Here is a 22510-nt window from a genome sequence, read left to right as displayed (position 1 = left end):
TTGTAGCAATAGCCAAAAATACATTGGATGGGTCAAAATGATCACATTTTCTTTTATGCAAAAAATCATTAGGATATTAAGATCATGTTCCATGAAGATATTTTGTACATTTTCTACCATAAATATATCAAAACTTAACTTTTGATTAGTAATATGCACTGCTAAGAAGTTCGTTTAGACAACTTTAAAGGTGATTTTCTCAGTGTTTTGATTTTTTTGCACCCTCAGATTCTAGATTTTCAAATAGTTGCAGCAATATCCTAACAAACCATACATCAATGAATGGAAAGCTTATTTATTCAGCTTTCAATAAAAATGTACCCTTATGAGTGGTTTTGTAGTCCAGGGTCACATATTTGTGTGTTTGTGTGTTTCTGCAGGAATCTACAGTAGATGTATGTGAGCCTGTGTTGGTTTGTTTGCTGTGAATATTGTGTTATATTGAGTGAATCAGCGAGGATGTTAAACTCACACATATGGAATTCATGACTGTTGGTGTGCTTTTTTTTCATGTAGTTTGGCTGAAATGAGTAAGTGGAAAGTTCTTGTCAGCTCTGGACAATAGAGGACTAGAACAGGGGTGTAAATGTTTTCAACATTGCCAACAAAGACAGGAAATGACCTTCCCCTCTTCAGATGTATAGCTATACAGCCTCCAAAATCAAACAGATGGGAAAAAACGCAATAAAAGCTGACATTTCTAGAGCTGTTACGTGACGGAAGTGAAATGAATTACAGGGAATGTTAATGGTGGTGTGAACAGATGAGTCCATGAGCACTTATTACTTTTAATTTCCTGCGTAAATGTTTTTGATGGTGAGTATTGAGGGTTTCTAGTTGCTGACACAGGCATTCGTGCAGTGAAAGTCAAAATCTCATGCCAGTTGATTTTTATATATTGGCAAATTAGTGGATTATATAAACTCACATGATCTCATTCATATGTTTTCATATGATATGCATACGCCCCAACGACATTCTAACTTATTTTCTAAAAATTGTATGTTTCTGTATGATTCACATCATTTGAAATCATCGGCTCATAAAACAGTCAGGTTTGTGAGATCAAGTTGGAAATACTCGCATACGAAACAGAGATATGAATTCACCAAACCGCCACAAAACTGAAGTGGCTGATTAAAACATCTTACACGTCACATCCAATTTCATCAGACACAATTCATTCTTACTAAATTTCCCTCAGAGCATTCAGATTTAATTGTGGGTGTTTCCGTCAATGGATTACACTCAGAAAATGATTTATTTCTGCTTCATTTAAATTTTATTTGCTTTGTCATTTGAATAAAAAAATAACTAAGTTATAGTCTTTTGTAGCCAGAGCTATTATTCTGATTATGCTGGTTACTTGGACAAAAGAAGACAAACTATGAGACTCTCAGATGAGTTTAGCTGCATCATTTCTAAGGTTCACATTAGGGATGCACCGAAATGAAAATTCTTGGCCGAAGCCAAAGAAAATTACAGACTGGGCCGAAGGCCGATTACCGAACACTGTTTTTCGTGTTTTCCCACGTGTATTTTGACATTTTTTTCACCATTGCATAGATAGCCAATATTTGCTTTTTACAGTTTTGTCTTGCTTTTCAAAGAAAAAAATCAATTACAAAACAACAATTTAAAAATATTTACTTACTTGATTGACTAATGGATGATTTCAGTCGTCATACAGTAACCTTTCTCTTCTCATGAAGACATGCGATGCGCTTCTAAACAGTCTCTCGCTGTCGCTGCTCGGAATGATTTTTGTGTCTTTCTCGGACAGTTTTAAATGCTTCCACACTGAACACATGTTTGATCATTAGTGCCGCCTCTATTTGATCACGTCACCTCATTGTTCGCTATCATTTATTCAGCCTTTTCACTTTTTGCAACACCGAAGGAGCTTTTTTTGTTATTTTCGGCCAAATAATTTTGGTTGCCAAACATTCAGTGCATCCCTAGGTCACATAGTGTTTCTTAACCGGGTAAACCCGAAATCTCCAACACGTCTCACTCCAAACCCAAACACCATTTGAGCTGCTAATCACAGCTTTCCTGCTATATTAGGCTGTTAAAAGCTTAATGGAGAGAAACACTGTGGCTTCCTTTGGTATTTAAGATGAAGTGAGTGTGTGGTACAGACGTCTACACCTCACAAAACACGCTGCGCTCAGATGCTGATTAGGCTCTAATATACACAACACACAAAGGAAAGTCCTGCAAGAGCAGCTTACAGTCTCATTCTCACTTCCTCCATTCATGAGGCATGATATATTCCAGCCAACATCAGAAAATAGGCAACATGTGGTCAACAGATCACCCAATCAAAGTCCAGTACGCTTAGATCTCCTCAGGTGATTGGCTGTGGTCGTGAGGTGCTGACGGTGGATTGGTGGGCAGCTTTGGCGTTCAGAGCTTCCTCTGTTGGGTCCAAAAGCCCAGGAGGAAACGCCTGTCAGTTCATAATTGTCTAGGATTTAATGTGTGGAACAACACATCACCATGCAATGTTAATGACATTGTTTACAAAGCTTTATTGTGTCCTGAGAGACCAAATCTACATTCACCCTTGGGGGAGAAAAACGTTTTATTGAGCTGACGACATGGAAATGGACTGTTCTGCTGTTTTGACTACGAACTTGATGTGTTGGACATTAATGTGGTTTGGGGTCATTCTTCTTACCAAGACTGCATTTATTTGCTCAAAAATACAGTATAAACAGTGAAATATTATTACAATGTAAAACTGCTGCTTTCTATGTGAATATATGTTAAAAGTTAATATATTCCTGTGATGCGCAGCTGATTTTTCAGCATCATTACTGCAGGGTCATTCTGTGTCAAATCAACCAGAGGTCCCCAGCTCAAATTTTTGATTTAGCTAATATTTATTCTGAAGAAAGATAGACATGTATAGTGATGAAAGCCAACATATTAAATGTCATGGACGAATATTTACTGAGTAATCCACTATTTTATAGAGGGAGGTCAAAATGGCAATTTTCACCTTAGATTCAGAGTCGAGTTACAGTGGGGTAAAAATGGCTTCAGAAAGATGGCAGCATCGTTAATTTATTTCTACACAGAGATTAGTAGCTCTATTAGTAAAATCTGTAGACTTTAGCAATCTTTGTTGCATTATGTGCCAATGGTGACCATTCAAAAATGGAGAAACTGCACCTTTCAAGTTTTTACTCCAAGGTTTGCATGCCTGTAACTCAAGAAGTTTTAAAGATATCCAAATGTCCTTTTAGATATTGGGTCTTAACAAACTTTCCTTTTGGCATCTTTATTTTTAACGCCCTATGAGATTCGGTTCCAGAGATATTGGAACTTCAATATGGCTCCAGAAGTAAATCATTGAAATGTACACATTCTCAGTGGTCAAAAAACAAATGTGGGTCAGTTTAAAAAAATGTGATTCTTCTTTTATTTTAAAGAGGAATGTCTGAAGAACAAATAATGTTAAAACTAGAGATGTATCTAGTTTCTTTCTGTCAAGACAACTGCATTGAACATACCAGTCTGAGTGCCATAAATATTCTTTTTCCAAAGTTTGCATGCCTATAACTCAAGAAGTATTAAAGATATTGCAATATGATTTTAGATTCTAGTTGTTAATAAACTTTTCTTTTGGGATATTAATGTTCAATAATTTCGGTTGCCGAACATTCGGTGCATCCCTTTTTTAAACAGTAGTAATGATTATATTTGCTGCTGTAGTCCTGTCAGTATTTTTACATTCATTCATCTCAGACTTAATACCAAACTATAATTCAGCACTATGAGTTATGATAGAAAAGCTCAAGTTTTCCAAACTGAGAGTCAAGAAAGGAAACAAAACAGCAGCACTTTGGAAGTGGAAAAAGAAATGTTATAATTCTTACGATTTATGACTTAAAATGAAGACTTTATCATTTTCATCCTGCTTCAAAATGGCAAGACAAATCTTGAATTGGCTATAATTCCACATCATTCTCAAATTCAGACCTGGAGAAGCTCAGAAAGTAAGACAGTATACAGTTGTTGATTTGGAAAGCAGCTCTAATGTGTATAGGCATGTATTGTGGGTGGTCCATTGGTTCAAAATATGCAGCAGATCGCCGTTTCAATCCAGCGATTGTAGTTGAAAGCTCTGAAGAGCCGCTGTCTCAAAGACAAACCCAGATGGCACGGTGTCTAAAACATATGGCCTCCTCCTTTTCGAGTCGTTCCCAGCTCATCTGCGCAGGGGAAATTTGCTGATTCAGATCCGACATGCTGTTGTGGCCCTGTAGAAGTGAAAAACACACTAGATCTTTCATAAAGGATGCTTTGGGCCTCCGGAAGTGGAGACTAGAGGATAAATCAACGAGCATCTTCACAGGAGTTCCCAAGTTTCTGCTGGAGAAAGAGCAATAAAATCCTCTGTGAGCCTGAGAAAATGAATGAGCAGATTGCTTTCTGAATGCTTGAAATGAGTTCTTTGATTGGTTGACGCTGTTTGGATGTGCCGTCTGTAATAATCTGTAATGACCTCCAGCGCTGCTGTTTAATCTTAGTGCCAAGACAATTTCCTGTAATAGGCTAATATGCTGAATTTTATTAGGCTTGAATGTCTTCATGTAAAAACAGCATATATTAAAGACAGGGATTTATTTTTAGTTGAGCTGAGCACAGAAAACCCACTCCTGGAAAGCAGCGGTGTTTACTTTACGGCGTTTGGCTGACAGCAGAGCAGATCAAGCCTTCATTAATCAAATATCCTCATCTGTCCCTCGTGAGGCTGCTGTTTGTGATGGCAGCTCAGGAGCGTTAAGCGCTTTGATTATTTTGGTCAAATGTTCCACTGTTTTTTGGCGTGAGCTAAAAACATTGATAAGAAGAGGAATGATTGTTTATCATGTTCTTTAGCAGTTCTGTATCCTGTTGATTCTTTTCATATCATGTTTGTCAAGCTCAGAAATGACCAGAAAGCACCATAAAGTGGTTGTGCAGCTCATTGCATGTCTTCTGAATTCATATGATGCTTTTTATGTGAGAAACAGAACAAAAACAACCCAGTGAGAAGAGAGTGTGTTTCTGAGATTTCATAAGCAAAGCAATGATTTGTGAGCAAATCTTTTTTGAAGTCTGATGATCTGTTGATTCAATTCACAAGGTCTGAATGATTTGTTCATGAATCAAGCTGATCTAGTTCTCCAGTTCAACTCACTGATTTATTAATTCACTGATTCAATAATTTACTGATTCACTGATTTACTGATTAAATTATTTACTGATTCAATAATTTACTGATTCACTGATTCACTGATTCAATGATTTACTGATTCAATAATTTACTGATTCACTGATTCACTGATTCAATGATTTACTGATTAAATTATTTACTGATTCAATAATTTACTGATTCACTGATTCAATGATTTACTGTTTCAATAATTTACTGATTCACTGATTCAATGATTTACTGATTCACCAATTCACTGATTCAATGATTTACTGATTCAATAATTTACTGATTCACTGATTCAATGATTTAATGATTCAATTATTTACTGTTTCAATAATTTACTGATTCGCTGATTCAATGATTTACTGATTCAATAATTTACTGATTCACTGATTCAATGATTTACTGATTAAATTATTTACTGATTCAATAATTTACTGATTCACTGATTCAATGATTTACTGTTTCAATAATTTACTGATTCACTGATTCAATGATTTACTGATTCACAGATTCACTGATTCAATGATTTACCGATTCAATAATTTACTGATTCAATGATTTACTGATTCAATTATTTACTGTTTCAATAATTTACTGATTCACTGATTCAATGATTTACTGATTCAATAATTTACTGATTCACTGATTCAATGATTTACTGATTCAATAATTTACTGATTCAATGATTTACTGATTCAATAATTTACTGATTCAATAATTTACTGATTCACTGATTCAATGATTTACTGTTTCAATAATTTACTGATTCACTGATTCAATGATTTACTGATTCACAGATTCACTGATTCAATGATTTACCGATTCAATAATTTACTGATTCAATGATTTACTGATTCAATTATTTACTGTTTCAATAATTTACTGATTCACTGATTCAATGATTTACTGATTCAATAATTTACTGATTCACTGATTCAATGATTTACTGATTCAATAATTTACTGATTCAATGATTTACTGATTCAATAATTTACTGATTCAATAATTTACTGATTCACTGATTCGGTTGCAGCTGTTCACTGGAGAAGACATTATCAGTTAATATAATGATATCAATCTGAAATAATGTCTTATATTTGAGTTTAGAAAACTTAAAGTGCACAAGTCACATGAGCCACTTTTATGCTACTTACAGTAGGGGTGTGCAATATATAATGTGTATGAAAATATTGCAATTGTTGTTTAAACAGTATGCGATTTGACGTTATCGAGTATATCACAAAAATATGCCCCCTTATGACTTATATATTTATATCATCTGATATAGTTAATATCACACAAAGAGTTATTTTTCTCCAAATATCAACAGGACTGTGTTTCGTTTCTGAATCAGTTGTTTGAACGAATCGTTTGAATGAATGACTCAATGACTCACTCTTGCAGTGATTTTAGATTTACACTACCGTTCAAAAGTTTGGGGTCAGTAAGACTTGTAATAGGCTTTAAAGAAGTCTCTTCTGCTCATCAAGGCTGCATTTATTTGATTAAAAATACAGGAAAAAACAGTAAAAATTTTTACAATATAAAATAATGTTTTTTATTTTAACTTACTTTAAATTTAAAACTTTAAAACTGTGATGAAAAGCTGAATTTTTATCAGCTGTTACTCCAGTCTTAAGTGTCACATGATCCTTCAGAAATCATTCTAATATGCTGATTTATTATTAGAATGATCAACGTCGGATAATATCAACAGTTGTGCTGACAAATATTTTTTGGAACCTGTGATTTTTTTTTTCAGGATTCTTTCATGAATAACAAGTTTAAAAAGTACAGTGTTTATTCAAAATATAAATATTTTATAACAATGTAAATTATTTATTATTAACTTTTAATAAATTTTTAATTATTAACTTATAGGGTTGGGAATCGAAAATCGATTCCGATTCTGGAATCGGATACTTAAGATAAAGAATCGGATACTTGTTATAAAATTTAAATTTCGATTCCTCGTTTCGATTCCAGGGTGCATTTTTTCATCTAGCGATCTGCCAGGACCTTCCGCGCGTGCAATCTGCCAGGACCTTATGTGGTAATGTAAACATCAGTTGATAAGATGGATCGCGGTAAGCGTTTAAAAGTGTGGCTACGCTTTGTAAAAACCGAAGACAAAGCTACCGCTGCACGCAAACTTCATCTTAGAGATCTGCAAGGGACGGATTTTAGTCCTGCGCCCGCCCGCTCCAAAAGGAATATATGTTATTTCGTCCTGCAAAAGCCCACATAAAATAACTTATACCCCCGCGGGAAGACAGGTATCTACTTCATCTCTTGGCTGCATGAAACAAACCCTCCCGCTAATGTAAAGGCAAAGATGACCAGAGTAATAGTAGCGTACATTAGGCACGCATAAGTCCGCTGTTGATTCACAAACTATTCATGATTTCGGGGCTCTGATCCATAGTACTTTTGCGTGAAATTTCAAAATATTTGCATAGTTTTCAAAATGAATCTCCTGTTAGTTTTTTATAATGAATGCTTACCCATAGAGGTTGCTCTTGTAAGGGTCAGTGGTGTTTATGCACATATGAGCACCAGAATCAACAGATTTACAATGTATTTACTGTAGTTTTTCATTTATATGTTCATTTTAAAATAAATACAAACAGTAGATATTCAGTCACTTAAGAAAGAGTACTCTGAAGTTGTGAAGAATGTCTGAATTAAATAATTCAGGTGCTTTAAATCTGTATATGTATATTCATGTTAAAAAGTTGGAGCAGAGGGTTTTCTTATAAATTCAAAAGTATAGCTTTAATTTAAAGTTTGTTTGAATTTTTTTATAAGGAGAAAAATAAAAAGGCAAAACAAATGTTTAGGTTAATAAAAAAGGTTCAAAAATAAACACCTTTAGAGGAAATGTCAGGCATAGGGGGGCCTTGCAAAATTGACCCGTGAAGAAGGGGGCCCTGATATAAAAAAAGCAATTATGACTTTATAACTCCCAATTGCAAGAAATAAAGTCAGAAATGCAATTGTGAGAAAAAGTCAGAATTGCGAGATACAAACTTGCAATTCTGAGCAAACAGTCAGAATGACAAGTTTATATTCCACAGTTGTGAGTTATAAAAAAAGTCAGAATTGTGAATTTATATCCTGCAATTGCGAGAAAAAAGTCAGAATTGTGAGTTTATATTCAGCAATTGCGAGAAAAAAGTCAGAATTGTGAGTTTATATTCAGCAATTGTGAGAAAAAGTCAGAATTGCGAGACACAAACTTGTAATTCTGAGAACAAAAGTTGGAATTGTGAGTTTAGAGAACCCCTGTAATAAAATAATATGTTGCAAGCTAGCACTGAAAATAAACATGTTTGATATATTAATGTTTGACTTTTGTGTTTGTTGTTGTTTTTTTTACTAAATTGGAATCGAAAAGAATCGGAATCGATAAGTGGAATCGGAATCGGAATCGAAATCGATAAAATTCAAACGATACCCAACCCTATTAACTTAATACATCCTTGGTGAGAAACAATAAAAATGTACTGACCCCAAACTTTTGAACGGTACTGTTTATTTAAAGTATATTTTCCCCCAAATCATTTTGAATATCAGTATTCAACTATTTGTTTTTAAAACATCAAAACATTATTTATGCATTTGTAAATGCATTTATATCCTGCATTAAACAACCTGTGTAAATGCATCTTAATGTCACTTCAGATGCAGATTCTGTGCCACCTCTGCATTGAAATCATACAAATTTTGTTGATACTGATTTATTTTATAGTGTCTTTTTATTTAAATTTATGTATTAAATTGAAGAATTTGATACAAAAGCTAATGCATAGTTTAAATTAGGTTAGGCCTTATAAAGGTAAAAATGCCCATAAGTTAATTTCTGTTATTGCTGCAAACTAATAACTGCAAAACCACAGAATATGAAGAACTACAAAAACCAAAAACAGTCCTAACCCTAACCCTAAAGCTGCAAAAATACCAGCACAATAACAGGCTCAGCAAAATATAGTCTAATTATCATTACCAACAAAGTTAAAAAAAATATTGAGATATCATTTTTTCTCTTTATTGCACATCCCTAACTAACATTATATGCTGCTTTCATGTCCTTTTTGAAGTTTGAATGTTTCAGTCCTCATTTACTTACATTATTTTAAAAGTATATCATGTCTTAAATGCAAAACTAAAACTAAAACAATTAAGTTGGTGAGTAAATGATGACAGACTTCTCAATTTTGATAAACTATTCCTGTTTTAATAATGTCTTTGTATGTTGCTTTGGCAGCTTCAGTGGGTGACTGTGTGCCTCCAAATTTTAGTGTTGCTGTTCAGTAAGTATAAGGAGTGTTAAAGGAATCAAAGGTAGCAGTGCAATCTTGGAGAAAGCTTGAGAGGATAATCAGAGGAACGAGAGAAGAGCCGCAGCAGGGATTCAGCTTGAGCTGGTTTTTGTGCGTGCTGTGATTAGTGAACTTTTGCTATGAGTATGATTTGAAATCTTACAGAAGATCTCTCACTCCTTAAAAGAGTCAGGCTGGCTAACTTGATGGTTTCACAGGGTTTTAGATGCTTGTTTTAGAGTTTTGGGCTGGTCAAACCAGGTGGTCCACTATAACTCAAACAGCTGAACTCCAGATTTAACCGTCTGAGAGTTGCAAACTAGAGTTGCTTTTCATTTCAAGATGCTCAATCTGTGCAGATCCAGCATTTTTAAGCAAAATAGTTTCCTGGAAATCTCAGGGTGCAAAACCAGGAACTGTCCCCTATGAAAACCTAATGAAAAATGTCCTATGAACGTTCCAGCTGTATTTTTCCTGAAGTGTTTGTGCTGTAAAGGCTCATAAGTCATATATATATAAGTCGTAGGACTGCCATGAAGATGTCAGAATGCTTTCCAGATCATTTGTAAAACCTCAGGTTTAGTTTATATGGCTGGATTGTCTGATTTATGTGTGGATGCACATGTGGAGTTCAAACACAACATCAAACAGCAGTGTTTGCCATTAAACACTGAACATACGGATTCATGAGCCGCCGCTGGCAGCCAAACGCTACTGTAGCTCCACGCCTGCAATTATGAGACCAGCAGGTGTTAATGAGCTCATGAATAATTAGATATATTTGATATATTATTACTGTTTGAGTGCTGAATGAATGAAATGCCCCTAAAGCTGGATGTGCACAGGATGGACTGTCGTTTGGTGGAGCAGGTCATGCTTTAACTGCTGAAATGTTCTCAGAGTCCTGTAAACATGTGCTCACATCCGTCAGTCCACTTACTGTAGCTCTAATGTGGAAACGCATTAAAGTCCAGATGCGGCCTGTGAACTTGAGATGTTTGAAGCCGATCATCTGCGCTCGAGTCGCTGGATGGAGTGAAAGCGGAGGAGCACAGGTTCAGTGATGTGGAAAATGAGCCTCACAAAAGCTGTTTGTGATTGAGAATCTCTTGAGTAACCCACCCTACTCACTCAGATACTCAATCAAACCCTGCGCTTTAACTTATTGCTCCTCAGGGACCCTTCCTAAATGTTTGAATATGCTCGTACTCGTGTGTGTGTGTGAGCCTCACAGATTTAGCAGATGTTTAAGTGGCTCCATGATGGAGTGTTGATGTTCCTCTAAGTGTTCCTCAGTGCTGCAGCTCATTCCTGACATCAGACAGAGACCTCCCTCGTACTGGAATACAGTGTTGGGGAAAGGTACTTTTAAAAGTAATGCGTTACAATATGGAGTTACTCCCTAAAAAAGTAACTAATAACGTACCTTAGTTACAGTAGTTTTTATGGAAAGTAATGCGTTATGTTACTTTTGCGTTACTTTTTAAATCTGGGCAGGGCTTGTTTGTTTGTTTTTAATATAAAAAGTTCTATTTTTGGCAAATGGAAAAGCCTTTTTATACCAAGAGAAAAGTAAATCTCCGTCTGTACAGTAGACCACAGAAGAACAAATGTCAACTCTTCAGTGATAACAAACAAAAACAAATGTTAGATTATCTTGAGTCATTTCTGTTTATTAGTATGGATGAATTGGATCATCGAAGGTTAATAAAATGCGATTAAATACATAAAGGATATTTGAATTATTTAACATATTTAATTATTGCAGGTTTGTGTTGAATTTGACTGTTTTTATTCATTTTGAGGAACACTGGATCTGTTTTTTAGTGAGTGAGATGAATTAATGCATGTTCACATTTATTCTAGAACTAAAGGAACATCTTACTCACAATTTCTCTCAACATGAGGACAGGAGAGCTTTTAATCAATAAATGGAGGAAAGTAACTGACATTACTGATTTGAAAAAGTAACCCAGATATTTTCTTGTCAATTAAAAAGTAAAGCGTTACTTTACTAGTTACTTGGAAAAACTAATATTATATATTTGTATAACATTATTATGCCTACTGCTTGTAGAAGTAAAGATCATGCGAATCATTTGTTTCTTTATGATGGCTTCTTTAAACAGTCGTTATGTGAGTTTTAAAAGCATTGTTTAAATATTATTTTATTTATTGCCATATTAGATAAAGCCTTGATTTCTACTGTGGATTGTTATTATAGAGCCGTGGCTTTATGAATTCGTGTTTAATGAGTATAGTAGTGTTATATGGCGTGTTTATGTTGGCTCTGCAGCGGAGAGGACGAGGATCTCCCAGAGTATCTGTGGCGTTTTATCATCTGAATCATAATCACGCAGACATAAGTGTGTCTGGTCCTCTCCGTGAGGGATAGTAACCCGTTTGTGGTTTGGTAACAGCAGGCAGATTTATGTGAGAGGACATGACTCCTTAAAGAACATCCTAAAGAATGACGCTTCAGTGCCAGATGATGATTCCCGTCTCATTCATGACTGACAACTTAAAAATGTAACGCTTTCCCCTTTGAAAGGAATATAAAAAGTTTTATTTTTAGGATTCCTGCCAGTTTTCACACAGAGTGTTTGAGGACAGTATTGCTGAGTTTACTTTTACATGCATGTTATGGAATGAGTTTTCCCAAGAGGCAGAAAGTTTCCTGAAAGCTGTGATTCCTACAGTGGTGTTGCGTAAGATCCAGGCACTTCCCATTTTCCTTCCATTATTCTTTTCAGTTTCACTTTCCTCTTGTTCCTTTGGAAAGCTTCACACTGAGGCTTAAAGGCTTTGGTCTGAAATCGTGGCTTTTGGGAACGGCCCGTCGCCGGTCGAGGGGTTTACGTGCGGCTATTATTTCTCAGCACTTTGTGAACTCACAGCTGCTTAAACAAAGCTGATGTTTACCAGCAAACAGAGAATACAGACCAGTCCATGAGATGAGACTCTCAGTTTAACGTCGTCTGTCAGTCTTTTATTGATCTGTCTGTATGAGGATCACAGCACTCTCTGACCTTACATGGCAGAAACCTCAGCTTTCCTTGGATTTTCCATGGTTTCTTTGCCAATGAAAATGACAAGTCAGAAATGAACTCCGTTTGGTTTGGCTTTCTGAATCTCTCTGTCCACAATCCTGCATGTACTACTGACCTGGGAGGAAACTGATGCTGTATTTATTTAATAAAAGCATCTTTATTAGCCAATATTATCATTCAGTACTAACCTTGCAGAAACACATGCATGCAATTTATTTAATTCATATGAAAATCAAATGTTATCTCCTAAGCCTGCATTTATAGGTGCAGTAAAATATGGTAGAACTGTGAAAAATTAGCAGTTTTCTATGTGAATATCTGTTAAACTGTAATTTATTTCTGTGATCAAATCTGCATTTTCAGCATCATTACTGCAGTCTTCAGTGTCACATGATCCTTCAGAAATCATTCTAATATACTGATTTGCTGCTTGAGAAACATTCTAATTATTACTAGTGTTGAAAACAGTTGTGCTGCAGCTGCTGCTCAATATTTTGGTGAAAACTGCCATGCATTTTCAGGATTTACAGATGAATAGAAAGTTCAAAAGAACAGCATTTATTTAAAATAGAAATCTTTTGGAACATCATACATGTCTTTACTGTCACTTTTGATCAATTTAATGTATCCTTGATGAATAAAGGTATTAATTTCTTTAAAAAAAGTTACATTTAGATGAATAATGAACAATAAGACTTGGTGCCGCAGCATCTGCACTGCAAAAAATGCTTTTCTTACTTAGATTTTTTTTGTCTTGTTTCCAGCTAAATTATCTAAAAATTCTTAAATCAAGAAGGATTTTGTAGACGAGTAAAATGTTTTTTCTTGTTTTCAAAATGAAGTGAGTTTTTGCTTAGAACAAGCAAAATAATCTGCCAATGGGGTAAGAACAAAAAAAAATATTTCAAACAGAAAACAAGATTACTTATGCTTACCTCATTGGCAGATGATTTTGCTTGTCCATTTTGACTTGTTTTTTCTGAAAATAATTTTTACTTGTCTAGAAAATCCTTTTTAGATATTTTGCCTGGAAACAAGACAAAAAATCTAAGTAAGAAAAGCATTTTTTGCAGTATGAAATTCTCAAATCTGTAAGTCTCAGTTCTTTTGGTCTAGAGGTCCATAACTCGTCTAAAATTCTCTTTCTAGACGAGAGAGGTAGTGTTTGTGATGGCATGAGTGTTTGTAGCTGTCAGAGCTGAGTTCAGTGTCTGATTAGAGAATCAGATATAGGACTGAGAGCATGTTCTGCTGGTATCTACCGTCACCTGATCTCCCTCCAGACCCCGCAGACACTGAGATGAAAACGCTCATGTATTTATCTTCCCTTTTCAGCTTTCCTGTGTGAAAGCTCATGTTACGGTTTAATCCAGGCAGCAGTGGGCCTGTGAAACGCTGGTCTGTAGGATGGAGAAGCTGCTCCTGTTCCTGGAGAACTGGATCGAAGGCAAGAATGTGCTTCTCGAGGAGCGTCTGTCTGCTGCGAACACGTGCGAGAGAGATCCGGCCCAGAAATACAGGACAAACATCAAACAGAGAGAGACTACAGAGATCTGCTCTTAAAATAAATCTGTATTTCATAGAAAAAACATTTTAGCCTTTCCAGTTCAATCTTTCAGTGGTCAGTTCTTGAAAGAACCTAAGGAACCTAATATTGCAATGGAAATATTCCATGGATGTTTAAGGTTTTTCATGAAATTATAGATCCCAATAAAGAACCTTTAGTTTTAATTTGTCAAAGAATACACTCTTAAAAATAGAGGTTCTTTACTGGCGTTGCCGATATTACTATGTTACATGTCCAAAAAACATGGTTTGACCAGCAGTGTTGGAGGTAACGCATTACAAGTAACACACGTTATCTAATAATGTAATAATATTAGTTTTTCCAAGTAACTAGTAAAGTAATGCATTACTTTTTAATTGACAAGAAAATATCTGAGTTACTTTCCCCCCATTTATTGATTAAAAGCTCTCCTGTCCCCATGTTGAGAGAAATTGTGAGTAAGATGTTCCTTTAGTTCTAGAATAAATGTGAACATGCATTAATTCATCTCACTCACTAAAAAACAGATACAGTGTTCTTCAAAATGAATAAAAACAGTCAAATTCATGCAAACCTGCAATAATTAAATATGTGAAATAATACAAATATAGTTTATGTATTTAATCTCATTTAATTAACCTTCGATGATCCAATTCATCCATACTAATAAGTAGAAATGACTCAAAATAATCTAACATTTGTTTCCTTTTTTTATCGCTGAAGAGTTGTCATTTGTTCTTCTGCGGTCTACTGTACAGACAGAGTTTTGCTTTTCTCTACATTTGACAAAAAATACTTTTTATATTAAAAACAAACAAGCCAGCCCTGCCCAGATTTAAAAAGTAACGCAAAAGTAACGTAACGCATTACTTTCCATAAAAAGTAACTAAGTAACGGAATTAGTTCCTTTTTTAGGGAGTAACTCAATATTGTAACGCATTACTTTTAAAAGTAACTTTCCCCAACACTGGTGACCATATTCTTTTTAATATTTTTTCTACTGAGGTAGGGGTTATGCTGGATTTGTACAGAACGTTAGGACAGATTCGATGGAGGAAATTGATCAAAAGTGACAGTACAAATAAATAAATAGTTTCAGGATTCTTCTGAGTGTTTACCTTCCTGTTTAATAATCCTGAAAAATAAAATCTATGACAGTTTCCACGAAAATATTGGGTAGCACAGGTGTTTTTAACGTTGATAATAATCAGAAATGTTTGTTGAGCAACAAATCAGAATATTAGAATGATTTCTGAAGGATCATGTGACTCTGAAGACTGCAGTAATGATGCTGAAAATGCAGCTGCGCATCACAGTAATAAATTACAGTTTAACAGATATTCACATAGAAAACAGCTGTTTTACATTATAATAATATTTCATAATTTTTACTGTATTTTTTATCAAATAAATGCAGTCATGATGAGCAGATGCCATTAAATATGATTGTCAGTCCTCACCTGAGTGTTGGAGTCACACATCTTCTCTCAGATGGAGCTGGTATCAGTGCAGTACTGCTGGCTCAGGTATAATCAGATCTCAGTGGAGGGATGAAGGGAGTGGTGACAGATGCACATAATGAACAGAGGAGCAGATGTGTGCTAGTAGGCCGTTCCTGATCTCTCTCTCCGTCGGCAGCTCGTCGTGTGCCATCATAAACACGCTCCCTTCAGCTCCACGGCATCTGTAGTGTTTGTGTTTCTCAGTGGCTGATATGGGCCCGTTGTCTTCTGTGTTTTTGCTTTGTCTCTGTACGCAGCCGGCGACCAATTCATCAGAAACTTGGAGGAAACTCAATCAGACTCCAGAGATGCTTGGTCGTTTTAGTAAAGGGTCAGAACAGCTGAAGTATTGCTAAAAAAGAGGATTTTCTGCCAAATATGATCAATCATCTTCAGTCATAATTAACACACACAGAATCTCAATCTTCCTGTGTTAAAAAAGACTTTGTTTTATTAAGTCGCTGTAATACAGAGATTAATGCTGTATTTAGTCAGGGCACCATGCGTGTCTATTTATTTTGAAGTTTGCATGCTTTTGCAAATGAACATGAAACATTTATGCATCTATGATAAAGACAAAGTCAAAGAAAGCAACACGTTTCTCAAAAATCTGCATTGAGAGGTTCCGCAATAGTTTAGTTGCGTTGGCGGTGGTGTTTCTGGTTTCTGTGATCGCTGTGTGAGTGCTGGCCATCAGCCATCGCTGTGTTGATGTAAAGCTGAACTGATGTAAATACTGTACGGCTCCTCATGGATGAGCAGAAGAGATTCATGAATGATTCCAGTTATTAGGGGAGACACACAAATATATCTTTATATCTCAAAATGTATTTCAACATTTTCATTTCATTAGTGGAAAATTTGTTGCATTTAATTAAACACACCTTCTGTGACAACATGCCCCAATAGCAGGACTATGGAGGTCCATTTCTACCACAGAATAAAAAATAAAAAAGGTACACTTTTAAAAATAAAGGTGCTTCACGATGCCATAGAAGAACCTTTTTTGTCTAAATGGTTCCATAAAGAACCTTTAACATCTCAAGAACCTTTCTATTTCACAAAGGTTCTTTGTGGCGAAAGCAGGTTCTTCAGATTATAAAAAGGTAAGAAAGAGATGTTTTTTAAAGAACCTTTGACTGAATGGTTCTTTGTGGAACCAAAAATGTTTCTTCTATGGCATCGTTGTGAAGAACCTCTTAAAGCACTTTATTTTTAAGAGTGTAATTGTGACTTTTTATCTCACAATTATTACAAAACTGACGTTTTTGACAATTCTGATTTCATATCTGATACTTCAGAGATTTTACTTATTTGTCAAAATTTTTAGCTTCTTTTCTCAGAATTGCAAAAAAAAAAAAAAAAAAAAAAAAACACAATTGGGTCATTCTGTGTCAACTCAACCAGGTCCCTGGCTCAAATTTTTGATTTAGCTAATATTTATTCTGAAGAAAGATGTATAGTGATGAAAGCCAACATATTAAATGTCAGAGATGAATATTTACAGAGTAATCCACTATTTTATAGAGGGAGGTCAAAATGGCAATTTTTACCTTAGATTCAGAGTCGAGTTACAGCGGGGTAAAAATGACTTTAGAAAGATGGCAGCATCGTTATCTTATTTTTGCACAGAGATTGGTAGCTCTATTAGTAAAATCTGTTGACTTTAGCAATCTTTGTTGCATTATGTGCCAATGGTGACCTTTCAAAAATGGGGAAACAGCACATTTCAAGTTTTTCTCCAAAGTTTGCATGCCTGTAACTCAAGAAGTATTAAAGATATTTGAATGCCCTTTTAGATATTGGGTCTTAACAAACTTTCCTTTTGGCATCTTTATTTTTAATGCCCTATGAGATTCAGTTCCAGAGATTATGGCTCCAGGAGTAAATCATTAAAATGCACATTTTCAGTGGTCAAAAACCAAATGTGGGTCAGTTTGTATACAGCTGATACTTATTTTAATTTTTGAACAATGTCTGAAAAAGAAAAAATGTTGTAATTAGAACTGTTGATCTTTCTTCAGAATAAATATTAGTAAAATCAAAACATTTTTAAATTCAGTTTATTTGACATGGAATGACCCAAGTGTGAAATTTAATCTCAAAATTAAAAGTCACAATTTCTTTTTAATTTTTTTTTTTAAATAAAAAAAGGTCAGAAATATGAGATGAAGCCACAATTACTGTTTATTTCTTCAGTCCATGATGGAAACAGGCTTCCCCACAGAACACATTGTGATATTATACAGTATTCTCCACAAAATAATTGATTAAACAGGTAAACGTAAAAACAAATTTCAGTAATGAATTATAAAATGTACCAGTTTTGCATTCAATAGCAGTTAAAACAATATTAAAATCTGTTGACTTTAGCAATCTTTGTTGCATTATGAGCCAATGGTGATCATTCAAAAATGGGGAAACAGCACTTTTCAAGTTTTTTCTCCATAGTTTGCATGCCTGTAACTCAAGAAATCTTAAAGATATCTTAATGCCCTTTTAGATATTGGGTCTTAACAAACTTTCCCTTTTGGCATCTTTATTTTTAATGGTCTATGAGATTTGGTTTCAGAGATATTGAAATTTAAACATGGCTTCGGGAGCAAAACATTAGAAGCCCCCTTCTAAAACAATATTAATAGAAAGCATTTGAAGTCAAGTATATCTCAGAATAAACCACATGTTCTGGTGAAATGTTTCCAGTGTAAACTGTGTTTGAAAGTGTTTGAGAAAAGCAGACGGGAGTCTGGCGTGAATGTTTGTGAATAAACCTAGCATTCCCATGATGCTCCTCTGCTGACCGCAGTTAGCGCGTGCGACACACCTGTGCTACTTCCTGTCTGTCTTTCACACTGACGTGTTTGTGTTGAGATGATCTCTGGACGACCCACGTTTCCTCAATTAAAGCCGCTCATTACTCACGACGGCATCAATTAGACTCAGTGTGTGATCTGACATGAATGAACACAAACCATGAGATTATTCCAGAGAGACGTCAGCGGTGACATTTCATGTGGCGTCCACTGTTTCCCAAAGTCTGAGTCACATTTGTGCTTCTAGAAGGAAAACTCCGTTAATTTCCGTCGGCACTGTTGATTCAGAACACTAAATAATCATCATAATCAGAACAAACACAATGTCCACAATGCCCTGGACCACAAAACCAGTCTATATTAGTAGCTATAGCCAACAACAGATTTTTATTTTATGCCAAAAATCATAAGGATATTAAGCAAAGATCATGTTCCATGAAGATATTTAGTAAATGTCCTACCATTAATATATCAAAACGTAATTTTTGATTTGTAATATGCATTGCTAAGAACTTCATTTGGACAACTTTAAAAGTGATTTTCTCAATATTTAGATTTTTTTGCACCCTCAGATTGCAGATTTTATAGTTGTATAGCTGTATCTCAGCCACATATTGTCATATCCTAACAAACCATAAACCAGTGGATGTTGGAAATAAATGGAGCTTATTTATTTAGCTTTCAGATGGTGTATAAATCTCAATAAAAAAAATGGACCCTTATAACTGGTTTTGTGGTCCAGGATTGCATATTAATTTAAAATGACATTATTTAAAAAAAAAAACTGCTCTTTCCCATAAATTAAAAATGCACAGAAATTTGGCAAATATTTTACTATCTATTAATAAATAATAAATAATTATTACATTTTATAATATATTATTACATTTATTTAATAAGATACATTTATTTAATGTAAAAATAATTTATGTTTTAATAAATGAGTGAATAGTGCCAGTGATTCCCGATTTTTATTCTTCATTTTATTGGTTCTGAACAAAGAAGGAAAGTTTAGGAAAATGCTGTTATTTTGTTTTTCCAGTCTCTGAGTTTCTAAAGTCTTTGAGAGCATTAGTGTCTGTAACGCTGGAGGACGATGGTGTGATTGGTGGTTTTGTAGTGTACTCACACAGACCACAAACTCTTAGCGTTTGCTTTTTTGGTCATTTTCTGAGGACCTAAATATTTCAAAGTGCAGTATTTAAGGCTAGTATATCGGGTACATCATCGTTTGACTGACGTCTTTGAACAGGTTTTAATTTTCCATGCTTTTACTGTTGGTTTTCTGTTAATAAGCGTCAGATGAATGTTCCAGTAGTGATGAAGAAGAGGTCAGTAAACACATGTGATGAAATACTGAGGTCTGATCTCTGACTAATGTGATTTGGTGATAGTTGATTGAGATTGGAGGCTGACTGGAGCTTCATTGAGCTCCTCGCTGGAAAATATAAAACCACAGATATGCGGCTCTGCTTGTTTATGTGCTGCTGCTGGAATGAAAGATGTGTGTGTGTTTGTGTTTTAGCCTGATGCTGAAATCTGTAGCTCAGTGTGACTCAGATGCCAAAGTACACATTCAGGCCACCGATCATTCAGATGAGATTCTGTGAGTTTAATACTGACTAACAAAACCACAGCTAAGATAGAAACAAAGATCAGTGTCTCTTTAAGGCTTGTAGGCTATTGGTTAATTCAGCTGTCAAGCTAAATTAAGTATAGCATGAAATTGTTCAAACACTTGGGATCAGTAAGAATTAGTTTTTGGCACAAAATTAATGTTTTTATTCATCAAGGATGCATTGAATTGATTGGAAGTTACAGTAAAGACATTTATAAGGGAAACAAGTATCAGCTGTATACAAAGTGACCAACATTTGGTTTTCGACCATTGAAAATACGTAACATTCAACAATCCGGACATTAAGCCTCATTGAGATCCTCATACCTCAGGGACTGAATGATGTAGAGCCTTGAAAATTAATTTTCCACATGAAAAGTTTATTAACAACTAGAATCTAAAATCATATTGCAATATCTTTAATACTTTTTGAGTTAAAGGCATGCAAACTTTGGAAAAAGAATATTTCTGGCACTCAGAGTGGTATGTTCAATGCAGTCATCTTGACAGAAAGAGATAAGTTTTAACATTATTAGTTCTTCAGACATTTCTCTTTAAAATGAAAGAACTGACCCACATTTGGTTTTTGACCACTGAAAATATGTGCACTTTAATGATTTACTCCTGGAGCCATATTGAAGTTCCAATATCTCTGGAACCGAATCTCATAGGGCATGAAAAATAAAGATACCAAAAGGAAAGTTTGTTAAGACCCAATATCTAAAAGGGCATTACAATATGTTTAATACTTCTTGAGTTACAGGCATGCAAACTCTGGAGTAAAAACATGAAAAGTGCTGTTTCCCCATTTCTGAAAGGTCACCATTGGCACATAATGCAACAAAGATTGCTAAAGTCAACAGATTTTACTAATAGAGCTACTAATCTCTGTGCAAAAATAATATAATGATGCTGCCATCTAAAGTAAGTTTTCACCCCCTAAAACTTGACTCTGAATCTAAGGTGAAAATTGCCATTTTGACCTCCCTCTATAAAATAGTGGATTACTCAGTAAATATTCATCTCTGACATTTAATATGTTGGCCTTCATCACTATACATGTCTATCTTTCTTCAGAATAAATATAAGCTAAATCAAAAATTTGAGCCAGGGACCTGGTTGAGTTGACACATAACATAGATTCACATAGAAAACAGCTTTTTTCAGCTTTGTTTTTACTCTATTTCTGAATACACTTGAACAGTTGTGTTTTCGATTCCTCAACATAACATTGACTAGTACAGAATATAAAGCTGATAATAAGCACTGAATCAGCCGAAGTAATGATAATCTCTGAGTCTCCAGTGAAAGCGCTGTGCAATCAAAGGCGTTGTAGGAAATCCGCTGTTTGTGTCTGGATGGCAGCGGCTGAAGAAGGGAAATGTTGGTAAACGGCAGATATTGGTTTCGTGTTTGTGGAGGGAGTGGCAGGAGCTCATAATTGTTTGCTGATAAGGCTGCTTTGGCCTTCTTTCTCTGTCCTGAAGCAAAGGTCAGCGCTGCTAAAGCCATTATAAACATGTACGTTTGGCCAAGACTTACCAAAAACAAATGTTCTTCCATTAAATACATTCTACTCATTTATTTATCCTTTGTCAAGCATTCGGTGTTCATTACGATCTGCTCGTGTATGAGCTCATGAATGAAGCAAGCCCTGAGGCTCATGGGAGCATCTATAGATCGAGTTTAACACTCCTCCCTGCGTCTGTCGATTCGCCAAGACCTCATTGTGCACCACTGAGATGCCTTTATTCTTTATTCATCCATGAGCTCAGAAAGATGAGGAGCTGCACAGTGCTGGAGTTCTGCGTTTACAAACTTTGCCGTTCACTAATTTATGTCTCAGAATGTGACTTTTTCAATGTGAGCTGAGATCTGTTTCCTCAAACCTCTTGTGAATCTGTGTTTAGCAAACGGCACAGCGGTCACTTCATGACTTTCACTTCCGTGGCTTTCTCTCATGTTCAGGTCATCTGTGGTGGTCTCTCTGATCAGCCGCAGGTCTGGCTCTCTGGGATTCCTGGATCATATATCAGTGGACCTCAAACTGAAAAATATTTACCGTTAACATTAAATGTATTACGCAAGTCAGGCTTAGCAACCTTGACAGATGGACGGAGATTCCCAAACGCACCCTGAGCTTTAACCACACATAATGAGTCTAGTGTTTTAATAGCAGCAGCGGTTTCCATGTGAAGATCGAGAATAATGTCAAAGAGAGATCCAGAGTCACTGCACAGAGATGGACAGACGCAGATTCTTCTAGCATTTCAGAATTATTGGATTAGGGCTGATGGATTACGGTAAAAATCATAATCACGATTGTATATTAGTCAATATTGTAATCACGATTATTTAACACGATTATGAGTGGGTCTGGAACTTTATATGATTGACTAATTTAAAGATAGCAATACAATAGAAAAAAAGGATACAGATAAAAC

The 22510-nt window shown here is 35.2% G+C and overlaps 1 protein-coding gene across 1 annotated transcript in view; it reads left to right on the top strand.

Moving 5' to 3' along the window:
* The first annotated feature begins 13994 nt into the window (after positions 1–13994).
* col15a1a (collagen, type XV, alpha 1a) overlaps positions 13995–22510 on the top strand; it is a 76086-nt gene continuing 67570 nt past the window's right edge. The window contains exons 1-3 of the mRNA XM_073830535.1: positions 13995–14077; positions 19974–20054; positions 21977–22067. Of these exons, the coding sequence (XP_073686636.1) occupies positions 13995–14077; positions 19974–20054; positions 21977–22067 (255 nt within the window). The remainder of the gene's footprint in view (positions 14078–19973; positions 20055–21976; positions 22068–22510) is intronic.

Source organism: Garra rufa, chromosome 24, assembly GCF_049309525.1.
Source record: "Garra rufa chromosome 24, GarRuf1.0, whole genome shotgun sequence".
NCBI classification, from domain to species: domain Eukaryota; kingdom Metazoa; phylum Chordata; class Actinopteri; order Cypriniformes; family Cyprinidae; genus Garra; species Garra rufa.
The sequence above is the reverse complement of the archived record's forward strand: the minus strand, read 5'-3'. Positions and strand labels throughout refer to the sequence as shown.